Consider the following 20,728-nt stretch of genomic DNA (forward strand, 5'->3'; position numbering starts at 1 on the left):
ATCAAATTTTCAATTCCCGTTATTTATTTTTTGAGATCAGTTCAATGCAGTTGCATCCAGTTTATGATTTATCGTTAATTATTCTTTTCGGTTAGTTCAATACATTTGCATCAAATTCCCAATTTTCTATTAATTGTTCTTTGAGGTAAGTTCAATGCATTTGCATCCAGTTTTTGATTTTCCGTTAATTATTATGTTAGATTAGTTTAATACATTTGCATCTAGTTTCTGATTTCTCGTATTTATTATTTGATAAAGTTGCATTTGCATCTAGTTTTCGATTTCCCGTTAATTATTGTTTGAGGTTAGTTCAATGAGTTTGCATCCAGTTTCCGATTTTCCGTTAATTATTTCTTGAGGTTTTGCATCCAATATATTTTTTGAGATTAGTTCAATGCAATTGCATCCGGTTTCCGATTTCCCATTAATTAGTTTTTAAGATTAGTTCCATGCATTTGCATTATGTTCCCAATTTATAATTAATTTTTCTTTGAGGTTAGTTCAATGCAGTTGCATCCAGTTTCCGATTTCCCGTTAATTTAATCTTTGAGGGTGAGCTCAATGCATTTGCATCCAGTTTCTGATTTTTCGACAATAATTTTTTGATGTATTTGTATCCAAGTTTTGATTTTCCATTAATTATTCTTTGAGGTTAGTTTAATACAGTTGTATCCGTATTCCGATTTTCTATTAATTACTTTTTAAGATTAGTTTAATGCTTGCATTTTCATTCAGTTTCCGATTTCCCGTTAAATATTATTTGAGGTTAGTTCGATGCATTTGCATCTAGTTTTCCGTTCCTCATTAATTGTTTTTTGTCGTTAGTTTCATTCAGTATTTGTCATTATTTGTCATTATTGCTTTGCTGTAATTTTTTATTATTATTTTCTATTATATATTTTGTATAATTGTTTTTAACTATGTTTTGAGGCCATGTTAAGGATATATTCGAAATAAGTCGGTGTTTTATCATAGATACTAAAATTGTATGATTTGTAATAGAAAATTAGTTTATACAAATCACCTATTTTTTAGCAATTTTTTTTTATTTGATCAAATATAAATTAGTTTCTACAAATCACCTATTTTTTAGCAATTTTTTTTATTTGATCAAATATATAAGAATTGGAACACTAAAAGAGTTTGATTCGTAGTAATAGAAAATTACCTTCTATAAATTACCTATTTTTTTAGTAATTTTTTTTTTTATTTGATCAAATATATAAGAATTGGAAATACACCCAAACTCTCCAAATATAGGAATTAAAAATACATTCAAACTCTCCAAAGATGTTCCATGTGCGTGGGATTGTAGGCTATTAAAAAATACTATCTTTCATATTAGAGTGTCACATATGATAGAAAAAAGGCTAACTCTTATATTAGAGTGCCATATAGGAGAGAGAAAATCCTCCTTTAAAGGTCTCTGCTTTAGTATATAGATAGTAGATAGTAGATATTTAAAGATTTGAAATTCTTTTTTTTTCCGTAATTATAGAGTTTACAAAAAATTGGAGACTATGTAAAACTTTGAAAAATAGAGCCAAGAGAGTATAGTTATAATATATATCTAAAGATTACGCTTAAGAACTCCGATATCAGTTGTCCGCGCTCTCACTTCATCAGAAACTCGACTAACAGAGTTCAGTTTCTATTAATTGTATTAGAAGTTTTCTATTCTAGCAATATACTGATTTGGAAACTCTAACCCTAGATGTAAATCTAATGTAATCTCTATATATATGAATGATAAATCATTGTCTTCTCTCAATTCAGAGAAGACACCCAATATCGTCTCTTTAGTCTATTTAATTTCACAGTTCGGGTCATTTGTCTTCACATATTATAACAAATAATATATGGAACTAAAGTTTTAGCTTTGAATCTTAGAAATCTCCGTAAGATTAATTTAGCTTTCTTCTCTTTTATTATGGGCAGAACGTATGGCTTCATTATTGTTGATTGCAAGGCCTTTTAGTTCAGGAGGAAAGTTCTTGGCGAACTCTTTCAGCTTCGAGAGTTCTGGACCGATGTCAACATCTGGACAGTTCATAAGAATGGACAGGATTGCCTGAGTTGCACATGCATTATTAATAACCTGAAAGGATATAAAAAATAGTTAGACGACATACATGCAAGGGTGGATAAACCATAGATCCCTGTAACAAAAGGATCATGGGTAACTATTACATTCAGAACGGCTCTACTGGTTTACGTAATTAAGCTCCCTTTTTTATGGTACCAGATTTACTTCCCAGGAGAGCCAGAAGTGTTATGTGAACACAATATGGATGAGATTGCTTCCTTACATAGAACAAGTTCTTTCTACTCTAGTTGCACAAAGCCACAAACTAGTTACTGATAAGTGAGAATACTTTACTTCGTACTAAGTAATACAATTGGGCAATGGAGGCCTGTAGTGGAGAATGATAGAATTATATCTTCTAGTTTATCTTCCTTTTTAACTAGGTGTACTTCTGATATTTGTAATAGTAAAGCTAATGGACTAGGCGACTAGCCAATGAACTGCAGAATTTCATAAACGTACTAAGTTATATGTGTGACAGTTTAGAACTTTAGCGCAATATGTTTACTCACCATGTCAACTACAACTCATTGACTTTACTACCCTCCCTAACCTCAATCCTCACTGGAAAACCACCTTTCATCTTAGAGGTCAGATAAGAAATGAACACAGGCTGGAAACCTTCACCTAACACTGGCACTACTTTCGAAATTGACGAGAACCCCAGCTAGCACTCTCTTCATTTGCAAGAATGCCATCTCTTTACCGAGACAAATTCTAGGCCCAGCTTGGAACACTGGATATAGAAAATTATCCCTCCCTACAAATTTCAAATTCCCATCACTTTCATCCCTCTCCAGCCATCTCTCTGGCTTGAAATGTGCCCAGTCTTTACCCCACAAATTCTCCGTTCTCCCCATTGCATAAGGTTGATATGTGACCTCATTCCCTTCTTTACAACAGTTCCATCTGGTAAAACATCGCCGCCTGCTGCCTCTTTTCGTGTCTGCAGGGACTGGTGGGTACAGTCTCATGCTTTCACATAGGGATGCATGAGTGTAAGCCATGTCCTTTACTTCGTCATACACTGATCCTTTTGGGTCCTCCATCATAATCTCGTTAAGTATCTCTTTTTCTACATGAAGGTTGCAAGAGATTAACCAGAAAAACCATGTTAAGGCCGCTGAGGTTGTATCACGACCAGCTATAATGAAGCTTATAACCATATCAATCACAAAAAGCATCATCTGAATGGCGGAATTCATGAGCCTTGAAAAAGAAGATCGACGGTTTCTAAAGAGGACTTGTCTTTTAGTTTTTGCTTCTTTTCTTTCACAATGGGTCTGAGAAATTGCTTGCTTCAGTTGCTTTTCAGATCCAAGGTTAAGTGCCATTTTCAGCTTCCAGGTGCTGGAAATATATAACCAAACCGTTCACTGATAATCTTCACAGCATCCTCAAAAGCAACTGCAAACGGTGCTTGTGGGAGTGATGGAGACAAGTACTCGGGATCAAACCCAAAGGCAATCTTGCAAATGTTGTCGGAAGGCAAATCATTGGAGAATATCTTGAAGATCAAGTACTGAATTATTGGCTGCCGCGCGCCGAGAGAATGGGATAAAGGCGATTGGAGAGCTCAATCAACTACAGATCTCAACAAACTTACGGAGGGACTTAGTGTTGAACTCATGGCTTAAAATTTGTCTTCCGAACTTCCAGTTATCACCATCAGCATTGAATATGCCATTGCCATGGAAATCGACTAAAGTAGTAGTAAAGAAGTCTCCTTTGGGGTAAAGAGAAAATTTAGTCTTGAGAATGTGTTGCACATTGGACAATCTGACGTTTACCAAGAGCCTGGTGAAACACAAATGTCCTAGTAGGACACCGACTCAGAATCTTTGCAAACCATTGGCTGTATCGGCCTTTATTCGCGATGATAGCAAGTGATGAGCCAATCAACGGGTACGACCTCGGCAACTTAGAGACAGAACCGGAAGATGATTTTGGACAAATCCTTTTATTCTTGATGAAGATGAAGAAGTAAAGTGGAAGGATGAAGAGAAGAAAAATAGCTAAGACCACAAAATGGAACATGATTAAGTAGTTTGGCATATACCAAGTTAAGTGGTTGCACTGTACTTTCGGACGCGGAGCCGGGAATAGAAATCTGACCTAGGGGGGAGTGCTTATACTATTTCATAAAATGAAATAGCATGAAGCGTGTTTACCACTTTGACCATGTAATTAACAAGGGATAACAAAACATATTAGTAGATGAAGTAAAACATTCAAATTATGAACATACCCCATGGATCTCGAAAAAGAACAATCAAGGCAGACTAGTATAAGCAGTGATCCTCCTTGGGGAGGAATCACTACCTATCCTCTTGTTCGTAGTTCAGTGGTAGAGCCTTGGCCTTTAATATAGGCAGTGATCCTCCTTCCTATTTAGTTGAGGATCAAGAAGTTTTTTTCAAAGAAAATATAGGATCGGACCTAATTGCCTAGTTGAGCTGCTAGAATTCCATTGAGAGTCTAGTTGATGAGGAATAAGTCGGAGATTCTAGTTTCTAGGCACCTTCTACTACCTTAAGATTGTGTCAACCTAGTAGTGGATCTATTTCAGCACTCATTGACTCAGTTCCAGTTCCTGCTAGATTAGAATAACTAGCCATCTCTCCTAGCCGTTAAAGGGCCTGCCAGGTACATGGAGTCACTCGGACCACTTTCCGGTGTTTATTGCCTATCAGAGAGCACATCTTTAGCGTTCAGACTCTATCATGTGTCCAAATGGGTACTGACCGAATAGTGCACAACTGCACATAAACATAATTTTGCAACTTTTGTATTCAAATAATTATCCACCCTTAAGAAAGTTTATTCCTATATCCTCAAAGAGCATAAATGTCAAAGCGTCAAGCACCATATGAAGATGAAAAACAGATAACATGTCTTGCCCATTTACTGAAATGCTAATACTACATTTTTGTATGCTTCGAAAACCACTCCAGAAACTGAGAATTCAAAAGAGAATTTCAGGGCCATTGATTATAAACACAATTAAAGCAGAGGAGATAGTGAGACAGATAGTGACACAGCAAACAAATTGCAGAGCTTAAAAAAAAAATGTACAACTTGTGAAAGTAACCAAGTATGATTACATTAAATCACATTTACCCTGGCAACAAAAGTACGATGGATATAGTTGTCAAAGACAAAAAACCACAAAAGAAAACGAATACATACCTCAACTTTCTACATCTTGTAAAACCCATCTCCCTCTTTCAAATCTGCAAGCCCAATCTGGCGTTTGTATGCATGTACCATCTCAGGAAATGCCACTTGATACTTAGTGACATACTTCTTTATGAATTTCTTCTCATTTAATTTCAACGCTGTAGTGACTGAACCTGCATTCACTCTTCCTATCAAACCGTTTGAGTACAGAATTTCCAACACATTACACCTAGGAATGATCCTTTTCTCAAGACTAAGAGCAAGTATCACTGGACTTTTCGCAATATCCGACAGTTCAAAATTTTGTTTTACAGTGAAAAACTTGACCCTGCTCTGCATTTTTTTTTTTTTGAAAGTCTGAAACTACAGGGTTGCTTCTTAAACATTGAGAGACTCTCCATGAGAAAATCCCAATTTGCACATAAAAGCCCATCTCTCTTCCCAATTCAATTTACTCATACCAGACATTACTATAATTGCACGAACAAACATAGAACTAGATTTTAATCAAATCCCATTTCCTTAATCTCAGTAAACTATTGCCCTAAAACGATCGTTTTTCAAAGACAGCGTCCAAGGATTGGTCATGAACAACTTCATAATATTGCATTTAGGAACACCATGATCCCGCAATATCGCAATATTAGACCCCATTACATTCTCAAGCTTATTGTGAAAAACGTTCAGAGGTCGATTCAAAATGGTAAGAAACTGTTTATTGGTATCAGTAAATTTCTTAATGAAATTGATAGAAGGAATGATTTGGTTCTCCAAACTACAATGTAGAAAATTTGGATCACTTGTAACAATCTTAACTAGCCTAGAACCAGAAACACCCAAACTAGTTAAAAAATCAATCTTGGGCTTGATTGTTTTGTTGACATCAGCATTTAGTATAAGGGGGTTCCTTGAAATGAGTTTAGTAATGTAGTTTTGAGTCAACCCATGGTTTTTTAATAAACTTAGGACTAAGTCTGGGTTTTCAGTGGTTTTCAAGTTGAGTTTCTTGGATGTTAACAGAGCTGTTTTAAGTGGTAATCCACATGAGTTCATAAGATACTCTACTGTTAAAGACGTGCTGGGGTTTGGTGAATTTGATGTAAAACAATGGCAATGGAAATTAAAATGAAGTACAGTAGTTACTGGTCTAGTTTGTTGCAAAGTTCTATGAACAAGTGCATGCAACATTGCAAAAGAAAAGGGGAAGAATTGAACAGTTAGAACAACTTACAAAATATAATGAGTTTTGAGGAGCAGCGTGAATTGCTTTTGAAATCGATAGAGACAGTCCAGCATGAATTGCAAGAAATGAAGCCAACGAGGGCTTTACTGTAATTTTATAGGGATAGGGGTTTTGAGCACCCCGGAAAAATGGAAATATTAAGAGCACCCCAAAAAAATCAATAAATTAGCCCCTAAGCCCAATTTCGTTTCAAAACAAGTTATAGGACATGATTTTTTTATAATCACTCACAAACCGAATTTCCACATTTAAATAGCCCACGAACCCAATTTTTAAATTTTAATAATCCTTAACGACAAAATAAGTTGGCCCGACCCTTTTTATTGTTTTTAAATTTCACTTTTACCCTTTCTTATTAGAGAATTGCTAACGTCCTGACCATTAAAGGGGTAGGACCATTCTCACCCGCTAAATGTCGAAATAAAATACATGTTGACTTATTCCATACATTTACAATTTTAATTAGTGAAACTCATAAAGAAAGTTTGAAACAAAAAGAAACTCAAAAAGAAAGCTTGAGGGTTTTAGCCAGTGGCGGTAAACGAGACAAACTGATGGAAAAAGGTAATTTGTATACTTTGTCTGCTTCTTCTCTCCCCTCATTTTCCCTAGTATATATTATAGAAAAATTGAAATGGTAGTTTCACTTGGGATCGCTATGTCACAAGCGTAGCGCAGTGGATATCAAAACAACCCCAGCAAGCAAGCACCACTTACAAAGATAAAAAGATTGAACATTTCAGTCATCAAATATTTCAAATTAGTAGCTACTACCATGAGGCTTTAACTTGAATGATGTCACTCTCATTTTTATTTGATAATTGTTTGGGTTTTCCTCCGTTTCTCCTAGCCTTGAGTGTCCCCATTGAATTTCATCGAGATTGAGTCATATTTAATTAGGAACAATTTATTGCAGTCATTGTTCTTGTTTTGGTTGAGCAAAAAAAAGTTAGCAATGATGCACTTTATTGTTTTGAATCAATGTTTTGCTTATCAGGTATCTAGTTAGCAAGTTTATTTTCAGTTTATCATCAATGAAATAGAATTTAGATAATTTACTAAATTTTTTAATCTTATCTATATTGGACAGAGTATATGGATTACGTCGACGCCATGGATAGTCCAAGACACTTGAGTTTTGAACAAACAATAATGGATGATGCAATATACATTGATGGAAACGTGGTTCTTGGAAGTCCATCTTCAATGACAAAGATTAGAAGTGAAGAGACTAATGTTTACATGGAAGAAGCCGACGTGAAATTGAGGGAGTTTCAAAAAATGAGAATGCAATAGTAGATCCCTATGTTGGTTTGGAATTTGAATCTGAAGAAGAAACTTATAAATGTTACAATGACTATGCGAAGATTATTGGCTTTAGTATTCGTAGACAGCACATGAAGCATTCGAAACTGAACAATGATGTGATTGGTAGGACTTATGTGTGTTCTAAAGAAGGCAAAAAACATGCTGCAAAAGGAGTTGAAAACCCACGACCGAACACAAGGACAGATTGTAAGGCAATGATGAAGGTGAAGAGAATCACTAATGGAAAGTGGATTTTGCTTTGAAGTGGAACCGGATAGTTCACGCTTTTTCAGATCACAAAAGAAGATTAACACACCGGAAAAGAACATAATTAGAACTCTCTCATCAGTAGGAGTAGGTGTTCCGAAGATCATGGCAACAATGGTGAAGCAATCGGGTGGAGTGAAAAATCTGACTTTCACAGATAAGGATCTTAGAAATTTTCGTGACAAAGAAAAGAGAGAATCAATGTCAACCTGGGGATCTTGCATGAGATCATTTATGAATTTTTTCTTCGTACACAAGTTTCAAATCCTCGCTTCTTTTATGCTATGGAGCTAGATGAAGGGAGACACTTGAGGAATGTTTTCTGGATAGATGCCAATTCAAGGATGGCTTATGCACACTTTGGTGACGTTGTTACTTTTGACACTACATACTTGACTAACAAATATTCCATGAAATTTGCCCCATTCGTAGGAGTTAATCACCACGGGCAATCGCGGTTTGCTTGGATGTGCTTTTACTAACGGATGAGACTATACCATCTTCTGTTTGGGTCTTTAAAACATGGTTGATTGCAATGGAAGGAAGAGATCCTAAAGCCATTATCACGGATCAAGACCAGGTGATGAAAGCAGCAATCAAAGAAGTTTTTCCAGAAACAACACGCCATCGTTTTTGCTTGTGGCATATTCTGAAGAAAGTACCTGAGAAATTGGGCAGTGTTTGTGTAGCCAATCCGACCTTCATGTATGAGTTTAACAAGTGCATTTATGATTCATTGACAGTCGACGAGTTCGAAAGATAGTGGAAAAAACTGATTGAAACATATGAGCTTGGTGATCATGAATGGCTTTTAGCATTGTTCGAATGTCGCATACCACGGGGTTCGGTGTGCTTGAATAATACTTTTTGCGGGAATGTCAACGTCTCAACGAAGTGAAAGCATAAATTCTTTCTTCGATGATTATGTAAACCGTAAGACTTGTTTGAAGGAGTTCATAGATCAATACAATTTAGCTCTACAAAAGAGATACAATGATGAAGAGAAAGCAGATTTTGAGACTGTAAAAATCCCCATATTTGAAGACAAACGCGTCGCCTTTATGAAGCTTCGGATGGCATCTATATACACATTTGGAATATTCAAGAAATTCCAAGAGGAAATATTACTAATTCCTTCATGTAATAGAGGTACAGTCCAAATAGATGGGGAAAAGGAAATACATGTAGTGCAAGAGTTGGTAGTGAAGCTAAAACCGGTAAAAGAGAACGAAGGAATACACACTTATGTGTGGGATGACTCAAAACCAACGTTTCTTGTATTTGTCATCTATAACGAGTTCAAAGGTTTTCTGTGCGGACATGCAATGGTTGTTCTATTTGCAAAAGGTGTGTATGAGATCCCACCTCACTATGTAATCAAAACGTTGGAGTAAGGATGCAAAATCTTTGGATATCGTTTATGAAAATTCTACTAGAGTGAACGAGGATAATCCGAGTTTAAAGCGAAATGCTTTAGTGACTTATGTGTGGGCTGTATCAAACTTGCCGAGGAAGGTTGTACATCCAAAGACAAGTATATACTTGTAAAACAGATTTTGAAAAAGAAGCAAATAGAAGTTGTCATCTTTAGATAATGTCACGGGTTCTTCGCAACAAAAAGTTCAAGATGGATATCAAGTTGAAGGCATGGCGTCCACCGAATAAAGATTACCGCGATCCGGTATCCACAGGTTCTAGAGGTCGACCATCTAAGAGAATCAAAACTGGGGTGGAAGTGAGCCAAGCAGGAAAAGAAAGAAAAAACAAGTGCATTCGTTGTAAACAACCTGGCCACAACATCAAGAGCTGTAAAGAGGTGAGACCCTTGACAAGTTTATAATTCTATATAGCCTTTTTATTGACACCGGCTATTAGTTAGCTGATGCTTGTTACTTCAAATTTGAATATCTTGTAGGTACAACAACAACAACCACTGAGTGCTCTCGCAACTGAAAATGGTGATGACTACAACATAGCAGTAAGCTTGCGGCAGTAACGATCTATGGTGAATGGTGATTGGAAGAAGATTTATGGACTCCTTATACTTAAAGAAGAAGAAAGAACAAATGATACCTCAGAACAAATACAATTAATCGACATATTTTTGTGAGAAGATGTAAATTTTGTAGTGTGCAAGAGTCATTTTGTGACGATGTCAATATGGACACTAAGTATTTTGTAAAAAACTAATTCTCTAATTCTCATGATCAATGATATGATACTTTTGTGATTTTTTTTGTACAGTGAAATAGTGTTACAGAGTTACAGTTCTATGGTTTAAATATCAATGGGTCTTGGTGGATTTGAACCACCATCATCTTGAGATATTTAAGTTCGTCTTGAATTTCTCAAGTGCTCTTCCAATTTGAGCTAAAGACCCGGCCACACAAAAATAAAACTCAACCAAAGAAATTCACCTAAAAAAAATGAACAAGAAGATACAGAAACATCACAACAAAGTAAACATTTTTCCAATTCACAGCAAAGTAAACACCTTTAACAAAGTCACAACAACCGAAAATTCTTCTATCAATTGTTGAGAAATTTATTTATCTGGAATACATACCGAATGAAATTTGATTGGGGGCGGATGCTTTCAAAGTCATGAGAACTAGAAGAAAGGAATACGGTAGTTGTCGACTTGTCGGAATTTATTTCTTCGCAACACTGTTGGATAGTCTTGGAGATAAAAATTGAAAAAAAGGAACGAAGAAGATAACTCAGTTTTTCTCTTTCTTCGATCTCTTTTCTTTTTTTCTTTTAAGCCTAAGTTTTAAGTTTAGAAAGATTTCACCGGGTGAAACATTACCCTTGTTTCATTTCTTGTCTTTTACTGGGTGAGAATGGTCCTACCTCTTTATAGGGTCAGGACGCTAGCAATTCTCTTCTTATTAATAAACAAAATTACTGGTGAGAAAATCCAAAACCCCTTTATTGCATGTGAAAATGTAAGTTGTACCTTAATCATAGCCAGACCAACTGCTACACAACTATACAATACATGAGTAATCCCAAAAATAAGCAAAAAACGATAAAACTATTCTAGAGCTTCTTGGGAAACAAATGGTTTGCGACCCTGCAAGAAGAAACTAGTAAACCAAGCGAAACTTGCTTAATTGAATCAACAACCAACTATAGTAGAAAGAAGCTAATAGTTACCTCTGCAGAGATGGGCGAGATCCTCCTCTGAATAGAGATAGAATCGACTATTGAAAAGAGAAGAATCAATGCAAATCTCATAAATCGATTTTGCCCATTGTCCCAACATTAAAGATATAAGTCCAAGCAACATTAGCTCTAAAATCCAAGCAAAGCAAGTTTCAACTTTCTCTACTAAAACTTCTTTAGAGCTATGAATATCGGGGAGTTTCCAATTGAGCTATGAATATTGGGGAGTTTCCAGTTGAGCTGTGAACAATGAGATATTGAACTATGAACATTGATTTTGGAGAGTTCCCTTTGAGCTATGAACAATCAATGTTCATACCACAATTGGGTCATGAGCTATGAACATTCTTTGTTCATATCACAATTGGACTATGAACAGTGATTGTTCATAGCTATGAGCTATAAACAATGAGTGTTCATAATCCATACTGTACTATGAACAATTAATGTTCATAGTCATGAGTTATGAATATTTTTTGTTCATACCACAATTGGACTATGAACAATAATTGTTCATAGTCATGAGCTATGAACATTCTTTGTTCATATCACAATTGGACTATGAACAGTGATTGTTCATAGTTCGGTAGCTATGAACACTCATTGTTTATAGCTATAAACAATGAGTGTTCATAGTCCATATTGTACTATGAACAATCAATGTTCATAGTCATGAGCTATGAATATTCTTTGTTCATACCACAATTGGACTATGAACAATGAACAACGATTGTTCATAGTCATGAGCTATGAACAATGAACAATGATTGTTCATAGTCATGAGCTATGAACATTCTTTGTTCGTATCACAATTGGACAATGAACAGTGATTGTTCATAGTTTAGTAGCTATGAACACTTGAGTGAATGGTGTTGTATTTTGCGGTTAAGTTGTCTTCAGAAAATGTTTCAATTCGAGGAATGAAAATACCATCAAAGTTCACAGTACCAGCTCGAAGCTACCTTAATTGCTAAGAACACTTGTGCTGTTGTGCATAATATAACTTGACCCGAAATTTTCAGTTGCAACCTTTTTCTTTATACCAATCAAGGGCAATATGTTCAAGAAGAAAAGTGGCATATTGTAGCATGCAGCCGTCGTAGGGAACTATTGATGGCTATTGTCACATCCAATCAGAAAAGGAAGCAACAGCAAATAGCTCTGAGTGCATATGAGATGGGTGTAACTGTGTAAGGTTCTAACAACGTGGACACTTGAAGTGGATTTGAGAAATTACAATGACGATTACCAGCTATATCGAAATATTACTCGGTTAACTTGAACGCAACCACTGGTTTTAGAGATACAAATGTCTGGAGAAGGAACTATCAACGAATTACAGTATCTTAGGGGATGAGTGTGCAGTATATCAACACACAAGGAGTTTGGGTGCGTGTTTAGCTCTCCTATGGACGTTCTACGCCTGAAAGGGTATAACAGAAAAAGAAGATTAGATCAGTTTGAAACGATGGAGCTCTGATAAGTATTAAGCCCAGTGATAAAGTGTCAAAACATTTTAAAGGTCAATCGTTATTGTGGAAGCAAAAGATGACCCATTGAGAACAAGCCACATCCTGAAAACTCTTATTTTGAACCACCAAGTTTAAGTTTTTGATAACCGTTCTTTTTGGGTTGTGATCTCGGGTTTTTTGGGTGTGTTTTGAGTGTTTTCTGGTGGGCGGTTCTTGATTACACGGGTAAACTTGAACTTTCACTAACCCTGTCCTAGAGAGTCATTAAAACAAAACAAAACGCTGGTTTTGAGAGTGACTTTTCCTTCCGGTTAGTCCTTGAGAGTTGCTCTCTGAAAAAAAAATACCATTTGGCCAGAGAAAGGCAATGAACGGAACAAGAATATCTGTATTACTACAGAGGATTTTACCCTTGTCCAGTAAGCAAATTTGATATCCATTTTCTCATGTATGTTGAGGGAATAAATGACCATTCACTCAGTGTTCGAAACTCTTCAATGAAGAGCAAATAACAAACTCAAGCCTTTAGTTGATCCAAATACTGAAGGGCATCGTTTTGAACCATAGGCATCCCTAGAGACTTGATATAAGCTTCAGTCAAGAGCATCAAAGACTTCATGTTACTTTCCTCTTCCTGAAAATTTAATCTTGGGATTCTAACAAGGTGCTTGATATACTAGCAGTATTCGTCAGCAAAAAACAGACCATGGCCAGTGACTTCAGGCACAGATCACGCTACTTTGTAAGAGTTCAATAAACCATGCTTTCATCAAGACAAAAGAATTACAAAGGTGATTTCACATGTACAAAAACACAAACAATAAACGTAAGTATAGAAACATCACAGACTCTACAGATGTAATCTTCTTTATCATTTGATCCAGTAAACATAATCATGGCTCAAAGGGTCTGCAGCTTTGGTGGTACACAAGTTTGTTGACACGCATGAAAATGTCTCACATTTATTTTTAGTACCGCGAACACAAACAATAAGTATCATACCGACTACTGCTAGCAAAGTTTATCCTACTTTAGGAGCTTGGACAATCACTTCCACAAGTTCCATTCCATTTTGAGCTTGCAGAAAAAGGAAAATGCCGCTGCTAGACATCTTGTGTTCCTGCAAACACTGTTGCTTCTTGTAATGACAGATTAGTTGGAATAATCAGCAGTACGCACCATCCAAATCTGTTGCTAAAAAAACCCAGGAAGAGATGGTTTATCACCCAAGTCCAAATCCAATGCCTATAGCAGGTCTGATCAACCTTTATAACAGGGAGACAGATAAGTGTGTCAGTGTCTGACACGACGACCTATATAAGTTAGACACAAGGACACAACAGATCAAAAGGAAAATTATTACTATTGTTTAGTTGTACTACTAATTCTTGGGCTGAAGACCTTAAAAATCTCCTCCTTACAAACATATAGCTATGAAAGTGGCATATCATGGAGTTGTAACTATGTTAATTGATTATATTCTTAGGCTTCAAAAGTGTCATATCAGGGTATAGACGAAACCTTAGTTAGAAATGGTATATGTACAATCCTTGAGCATTTCAAAACTCGTTTGTTTTAAAAGACTAGTGGTTACCCGCTGATTTGTCACTTGGGAGACTGTCACTTTTCCGAGGACATTTATTATTAAAAAAAGCCAATCTAGTATCACACAGCAAACATAGAGCAAAAGCTAAAGCGACGAGAACAATCAAACCTAATTGTGTCCATATGCTGAAACAAAAATCATACAGTGTACAATAAGAACTCAAAGTACACTTAACAAAATGCAAACGTGAATCAATACGAAATGATCTGAGGTTCGATTTTTGCTGGATATAATCTCCTTGCTAGTCAAGTGTTCAAAATAGCAGTCACCGCAGTATAAAGATCAAAACCATACATATGGTGGTTGCTATTTTCTAATATACAATTTCCTCTTCAGGGGATAGTTTTTGTTATTCTTGTACTTAATAACAGAATTATTTGTCATACAAGTTGAATACTAGAACCTGTAATCATCTAGAAAGGAAACAGCTTACCCGTAAAATCCCCATCAACTATAGTCTATAATCCTATAACTATGCATACCCGTGTTCATGGAGCCTATACATTAAATTTTATTTCAGGAACTTTTCACTGAAGCTCTATTTGGGCTTTGCGCCACAATTTGGAAGAAGAAATGGAATTAAAAAAGGCTATTTCCATTCGACCATTAAAAAGCACCTAAATGGGGTTCAACTTCATGACTTCTGGTGAATTTTCAATGATGCGCACCAAGAAAGGAGACTAATGTGAGGATAAATTCTGGTTACCCCACAATCCCTGTACACCACCTGAAAGCAAAGTGCACAACTGACGAAGAAGAAGAGAACATAAGAGACCTAAACGAGATTAGGGTGGGAACAAACTAGGGAGGAGTCACTACCTATCCTCTTGTTCGTAGTTTAGTGGTAGAGCCTTGGCCTTTAATATAGGCAGTGACCCTCCTTCCTATTTAGTTGAGGATCACTACAAATCAAGAAGATTCCTTCAGAGAGAATATAGGATAGGACCTAATTGCCTACTTGAGCTGCTGGACTTCCATTGAGAGTATGGCTGATGAGGAATAAGTCGGAGATTCTAGCTTCTAGACACTTTCTACTACCTTAAGATTGTGTCAACCTAGTGGTGGATCTGTTTCAGCACTCATTGACTCAGTTCCAGTTCCTGCTAGGTTAGAATAACTAACCATCTCTCCTGCCAGGTACATGGAGTCACTCGGACCACTTTCCGGTGTTTCATTGCCTATCAGAGAGCACATCTTTAGCGTTCAGACTCTATCATGTGTCCAAATGGGCACTGATCGAATAGTGCACAACTGCACAGAAACATAATTTTGCAACTTTTGTATTCAAATAATTATCCACCCTTAAGAAAGTTTATTCCTATATCCTCAAAGAGCATAAATGTCAAAGCGTCAAGCACCATATGAAGATGAAAAACAGATAACATGTCTTGCCCATTTACTGAAATGCTAATACTACATTTTTGTATGCTTCGAAAACCACTCCAGAAAGTGAGAATTCAAAAGAGAATTTCAGGGCCATTGATTATAAACACAATTAAAGCAGAGGAGATAGTGAGACACAGTGACACTGCAAACAAATTGCAGAGCTTAAAAAATAATGTACAATTTGTGAAAGTAACCAAGTACGATTACATTAAATCACATTCATTCTTCACGTTTACCCTAGCAACAAAAGTAGGATGGATATAGTTGTCAAGTACAAAAAACCACAAAAGAAAACGAATACATACCTCAACTTTCTACATCTTGTAAAGCCCATCTCCCTCTTTCAAATCTGCAAGCCCAATCTGGCGTTTGTATGTATGTACCATCTCAGGGACAGCCACTTGATACTTAGTGACATACTTCTCTATGAATTTCTCCTCTTTTAATTTCAACGCTGTAGTGACTGAACCTGCATTCACTCTTCCTATCAAACCGTTTGAGTACAGAACTTCCAGCACATTACACCTAGGAATGACCCTCTTCTCAAGACTTAGAGCAAGTATCACTGGATTTTTCGCAATATCCGACAGTTCAAAATTTTGTTTTACAGTGAAAAACTCGACCCTGCTTTGCACATTCTCTTTTGAAAGTACGAAAATACAGGGTAGCCTCTTAAACATTGAAAGACTCTCCGCATGAGAAAATCCCAATTTGCGCATAAAAGCCCATCTCTCTTCCCAATTCAATTTACTTATACTAGACATTGCCAATGAACTGCAGAATTTCATAAACGTACTAAGTTATATGTGTGACAGTTTAGAACTTTAGCGCAATATGTTTACTCACCATGTCAACTACAACTCATTGACTTTACTACCCTCCCTAACCTCAATCCTCACTGGAAAACCACCTTTCATCTTAGAGGTCAGATAAGAAATGAACACAGGCTGGAAACCTTCACCTAACGCTGGCACTACTAGAAATTGACGCAGAACCCCAGCTACCACTCTCTTCATTTGCAAGAATGCCATCTCTTTACCGAGACAAATTCTAGGCCCAGCTTGGAACACTGGATATAGAAAATTATCCCTCCCTACAAATTTCAAATTCCCATCACTTTCATCCCTCTCCAGCCATCTTTCTGGCTTGAAATGTGCCCAGTCTTTACCCCACAAATTCTCCGTTCTCCCCATTGCATAAGGTTGATATGTGACCTCATTCCCTTCTTTACAACAGTTCCATCTGGTAAAACATCGTCGCCTGCTGCCTCTTTCGTGTCTGCAGGGACTGGTGGGTACAGTCTCATGCTTTCACATAGGGATGCATGAGTGTAAGCCATGTCCTTTACTTCGTCATACACTGATCCTTTCGGGTCCTCCATCATAATCTCGTTAAGTATCTCTTTTTCTACATGAAAGTTGCAAGAGATTAACCAGAAAAACCATGTTAAGGCCGCTGAGGTTGTATCACGACCAGCTATAATGAAGCTTATAACCATATCAATCACAAAAGCATCATCTGAATGGCCGGAATTCATGATCCTTGAAAGAAGATCGACGGTTTCTAAAGAGGACTTGTCTTTTAGTTTTTGCTTCTTTTCTTTCACAATGGGTCTGAGAAATTGCTTGCTTCAGTTGCTTTTCAGATCCAAGGTTAAGTGCCATTTTCAGCTTCCAGGTGCTGGAAATATATAACCAAACCGTTCACTGATAATCTTCACAGCATCCTCAAAAGCAACTGCAAACGGTGCTTGTGGGAGTGATGGAGACAAGTACTCGGGATCAAACCCAAAGGCAATCTTGCAAATGTTGTCAAGGCAAATCATTGGAGAATATCTTGAAGATCAAGTACTGAATTATTGGCTGCCGCGTCTGAGAGAATGGGATAAGGCGATTGGAGAGCTCTGAATCAACTACAGTCTCAACAAACTTACGGAGGGACTTAGTGTTGAACTCATGGCTTAAAATTTGTCTTCCGAACTTCCAGTTATCACCATCAGCATTGAATATGCCATTGCCATGGAAATCGACTAAAGTAGTAGTAAAGAAGTCTCCTTTGGGGTAAAGAGAAAATTTAGTCTTGAGAATGTGTTGCACATTGGACAATCTGACGTTTACCAAGAGCCCGGTGAAACACAAATGTCCTAGTAGGACACTGACTCAGAATCTTTGCAAACCATTGGCTGTATCGGGCCTTTATTCGCGATGATAGCAAGTGATGAGCCAATCAACGGGTACGACCTCGGCAACTTAGAGACAGAACCGGAAGATGATTTTGGACAAATCCTTTTATTCTTGATGAAGATGAAGAAGTAAAGTGGAAGGATGAAGAGAAGAAAAATTGCTAAGACCACAAAATGGAACATGATTCGTAGTTTGGCATATACCAAGTTAAGTGGTTGCACTGTACTCAGGGACGGAGCCAGGAATAGAAATCTGACCTAGGGGGGAGTGCTTATACTATTTCAGAAAATGAAATAGCATGAAGCGTGTTTACCACTTTGACCATGTAATTAACAAGGGATAACAAAACATATTAGTAGATGAAGTAAAACATTCAAATTATGAACATACCCCATGGATCTCGAAAAGGAAGAATCAAGGCAGACTAGTATAAGCAGTGATCCTCCTTGGGGAGGAATCACTACCTATCCTCTTGTTCGTAGTTCAGTGGTAGAGCCTTGGCCTTTAATATAGGCAGTGATCCTCCTTCCTATTTAGTTGAGGATCAAGAAGTTTTTTTCAAAGAAAATATAGGATCGGACCTAATTGCCTACTTGAGCTGCTAGAATTCCATTGAGAGTCTAGTTGATGAGGAATAAGTCGGAGATTCTAGTTTCTAGGCACCTTCTACTACCTTAAGATTGTGTCAACCTAGTAGTGGATCTATTTCAGCACTCATTGACTCAGTTCCAGTTCCTGCTAGATTAGAATAACTAACCATCTCTCCTAGCCGTTAAAGGGCCTGCCAGGTACATGGAGTCACTCGGACCACTTTCCGGTGTTTATTGCCTATCAGAGAGCACATTTTTAGCGTTCAGACTCTATCATGTGTCCAAATGGGTACTGACCGAATAGTGCACAACTGCACAGAAACATAAGATACTCTACTGTTAAAGATGTGTTGGGGTTTGATGAACTTGATGTAAAACCATGGCAATGGAAATTGAGATGAAGATGAAGTACAGTAGTTACTGGTTTAGTTTGTTGTAAAGTTGTACGAACAAGTGCATGCAACATTGTAACAAAAAGGGGATGAGTAATTAAAACAACTTACAGAGACAGTCCAGCATGAATTGCCAGAAACTGTAGCGAACAAGGGTTTCATTGTTTTTTTAGTTTTAACTTTTGAGCACCCCCGGGTAGATGGAAATATGTTAAGGGCACCCCCATATATACAACACTTGAAAAGTGACTAGATTCACACTTTCTTTATTCTCAGTAAGAGAGAACTAGGAGAATTGATAAAAGCAGGGACCTTCAAGTGACTAGATTCACACTTTTTTTTATTTTTGGTAAGAGAGAATAATATCCTATGCAATCTACTATCTACTTGTACTAAAGCAGAGACTTTTAATGGAAGATTTTCTCTCTCCTATGTGGCACTCTAATATGATAGTTAGTTTTTTTTCTCTCCTATGTGGCACTCAAATATAAAAGATAATTTTTTCTAATAACCTACAATCCCACCTACATGGAACTTTTTTTGGAGAGTTTGAGTATATTTCTAATTCTTATATTTGGAGAGTTTGAATGTATTTTCAATTCTTATATATTTGATCGAATAAAAAAAAATTACTAAAAAATAGGTGATTTGTAAAAAGTCCTATTACGAATCAAACACGTTTAGTGTTCAAATTCTTATATATTTGATCAAATAAAAAAATTACTAAAAAATAGGTGATTTGTAGAAACTAATTCTCTATTACAAATAATACAATTTTAGTGTCTATGATAAAACACTGACTTATTTCGAATATATCCTTAACACGACCTCAAAACATAGTTAAAAACAATTATACAAAAATAACATCACAAAATATATAATAGAAAATGAAAAAAATAAATAACGACAAAGCAATAATGATAAATATTTTAAAAAATATATAATACTGAATGAAACTAACGTCAAAAAACAATTAATATGAAACCGAAAACTGGATGCAAATGTATCGAACTAATCTCAAATAATATTTAACTAGAAATCAGAAACTGGATGCAAATGCAAGCATTAAACTAATCTTAAAAAGTAATTAATAGAAAATTAGAATATGGATACAACTGCATTAAACTAACATCAAAGAATAATTAACGGAAAATCAAAACTTGGATGCAAATACATCAAACTATTATAAAAAAATAATTGTCATAAAATTGGAAACTGGATGCAAATACATTGAGCTAACCCGCAAAGATTAAATTAATGAAAAATCAGAAACTGGATGCAACTGCATTGAACTAACCTCAAAGAAAAATTAATTATAAATTGGAAACATGATGCAAATGTATGGAACTAATCTTAAAAAATAATTAACGGAAAATCGGGAACCGGATGCAATTGCACTGAACTAATCTCAAAAAATAAACTGGATGCAAATGCATTGAACTAACCTCAAGAAATAATTAAAGATAAATCGAAAACTGGATGCAAATTCATTGAACTAACCTCAAACAATAATTAATAGGAAATTGGAAACTATATGCAAATGCAACTTTATCAAATAATAAACGAGAAATCAGAAACAGGATGCAAATACATTAAACTAATCTCACAGAATAATTAACATGAAATCAGAAACTGGATGCAAATGCATTTAACTAACCTCAAAAAACAATTAATAGGAAATTGGAAATTGGATGCAAATGTATTGGACTAACCGAAAAGAATAATTAACGAAAAATCAGAAACTGGATGCAACTGCATTGAACTGATCTCAAAAAGTAAATAACGGGAATTGAAAATTGGATGCAACTGCATTGAACTAACCTCAAAATATAAATAACAGAAAATCA

At 36.1% G+C, this 20,728-nt stretch overlaps 1 protein-coding gene, 1 long non-coding RNA gene and 2 pseudogenes across 3 annotated transcripts; all 4 read right to left on the bottom strand.

The window, feature by feature from the left end:
- Nucleotides 1-1,613: 1,613 nt before the first annotated feature.
- Nucleotides 1,614-6,622, bottom strand: LOC147506099 (uncharacterized). The gene is made up of 3 exons (XR_015193581.1): nt 6,498-6,622; nt 5,276-5,439; nt 1,614-2,098 (listed from the first exon to the last, which is right to left on the bottom strand). It is a non-coding gene; the product is annotated as an uncharacterized LOC147506099 (long non-coding RNA).
- LOC147506100 (cytochrome P450 94A2 pseudogene) lies at nt 2,330-4,123 on the bottom strand (annotated as a pseudogene).
- Nucleotides 6,623-13,463: 6,841 nt separating the features above from the next.
- LOC147506101 (cytochrome P450 94A2 pseudogene) lies at nt 13,464-19,120 on the bottom strand (annotated as a pseudogene). Its single transcript, XR_015193579.1, has 2 exons — nt 16,022-19,120; nt 13,464-13,989 (listed from the first exon to the last, which is right to left on the bottom strand). The product of XR_015193579.1 is annotated as a cytochrome P450 94A2 pseudogene (transcript).
- LOC147506102 (transcription termination factor MTERF15, mitochondrial-like) lies at nt 16,031-16,480 on the bottom strand. Its single transcript, XM_086605697.1, has one exon. It carries the CDS (start codon nt 16,478-16,480, stop codon nt 16,031-16,033), a length of 450 nt encoding a protein of 149 aa, XP_086461823.1.
- Nucleotides 19,121-20,728: the final 1,608 nt, after the last annotated feature.

This window comes from Coptis chinensis, chromosome 4 (assembly GCF_015680905.1).
Source record: "Coptis chinensis isolate HL-2020 chromosome 4, ASM1568090v1, whole genome shotgun sequence".
Lineage (NCBI taxonomy): Eukaryota > Viridiplantae > Streptophyta > Magnoliopsida > Ranunculales > Ranunculaceae > Coptis > Coptis chinensis.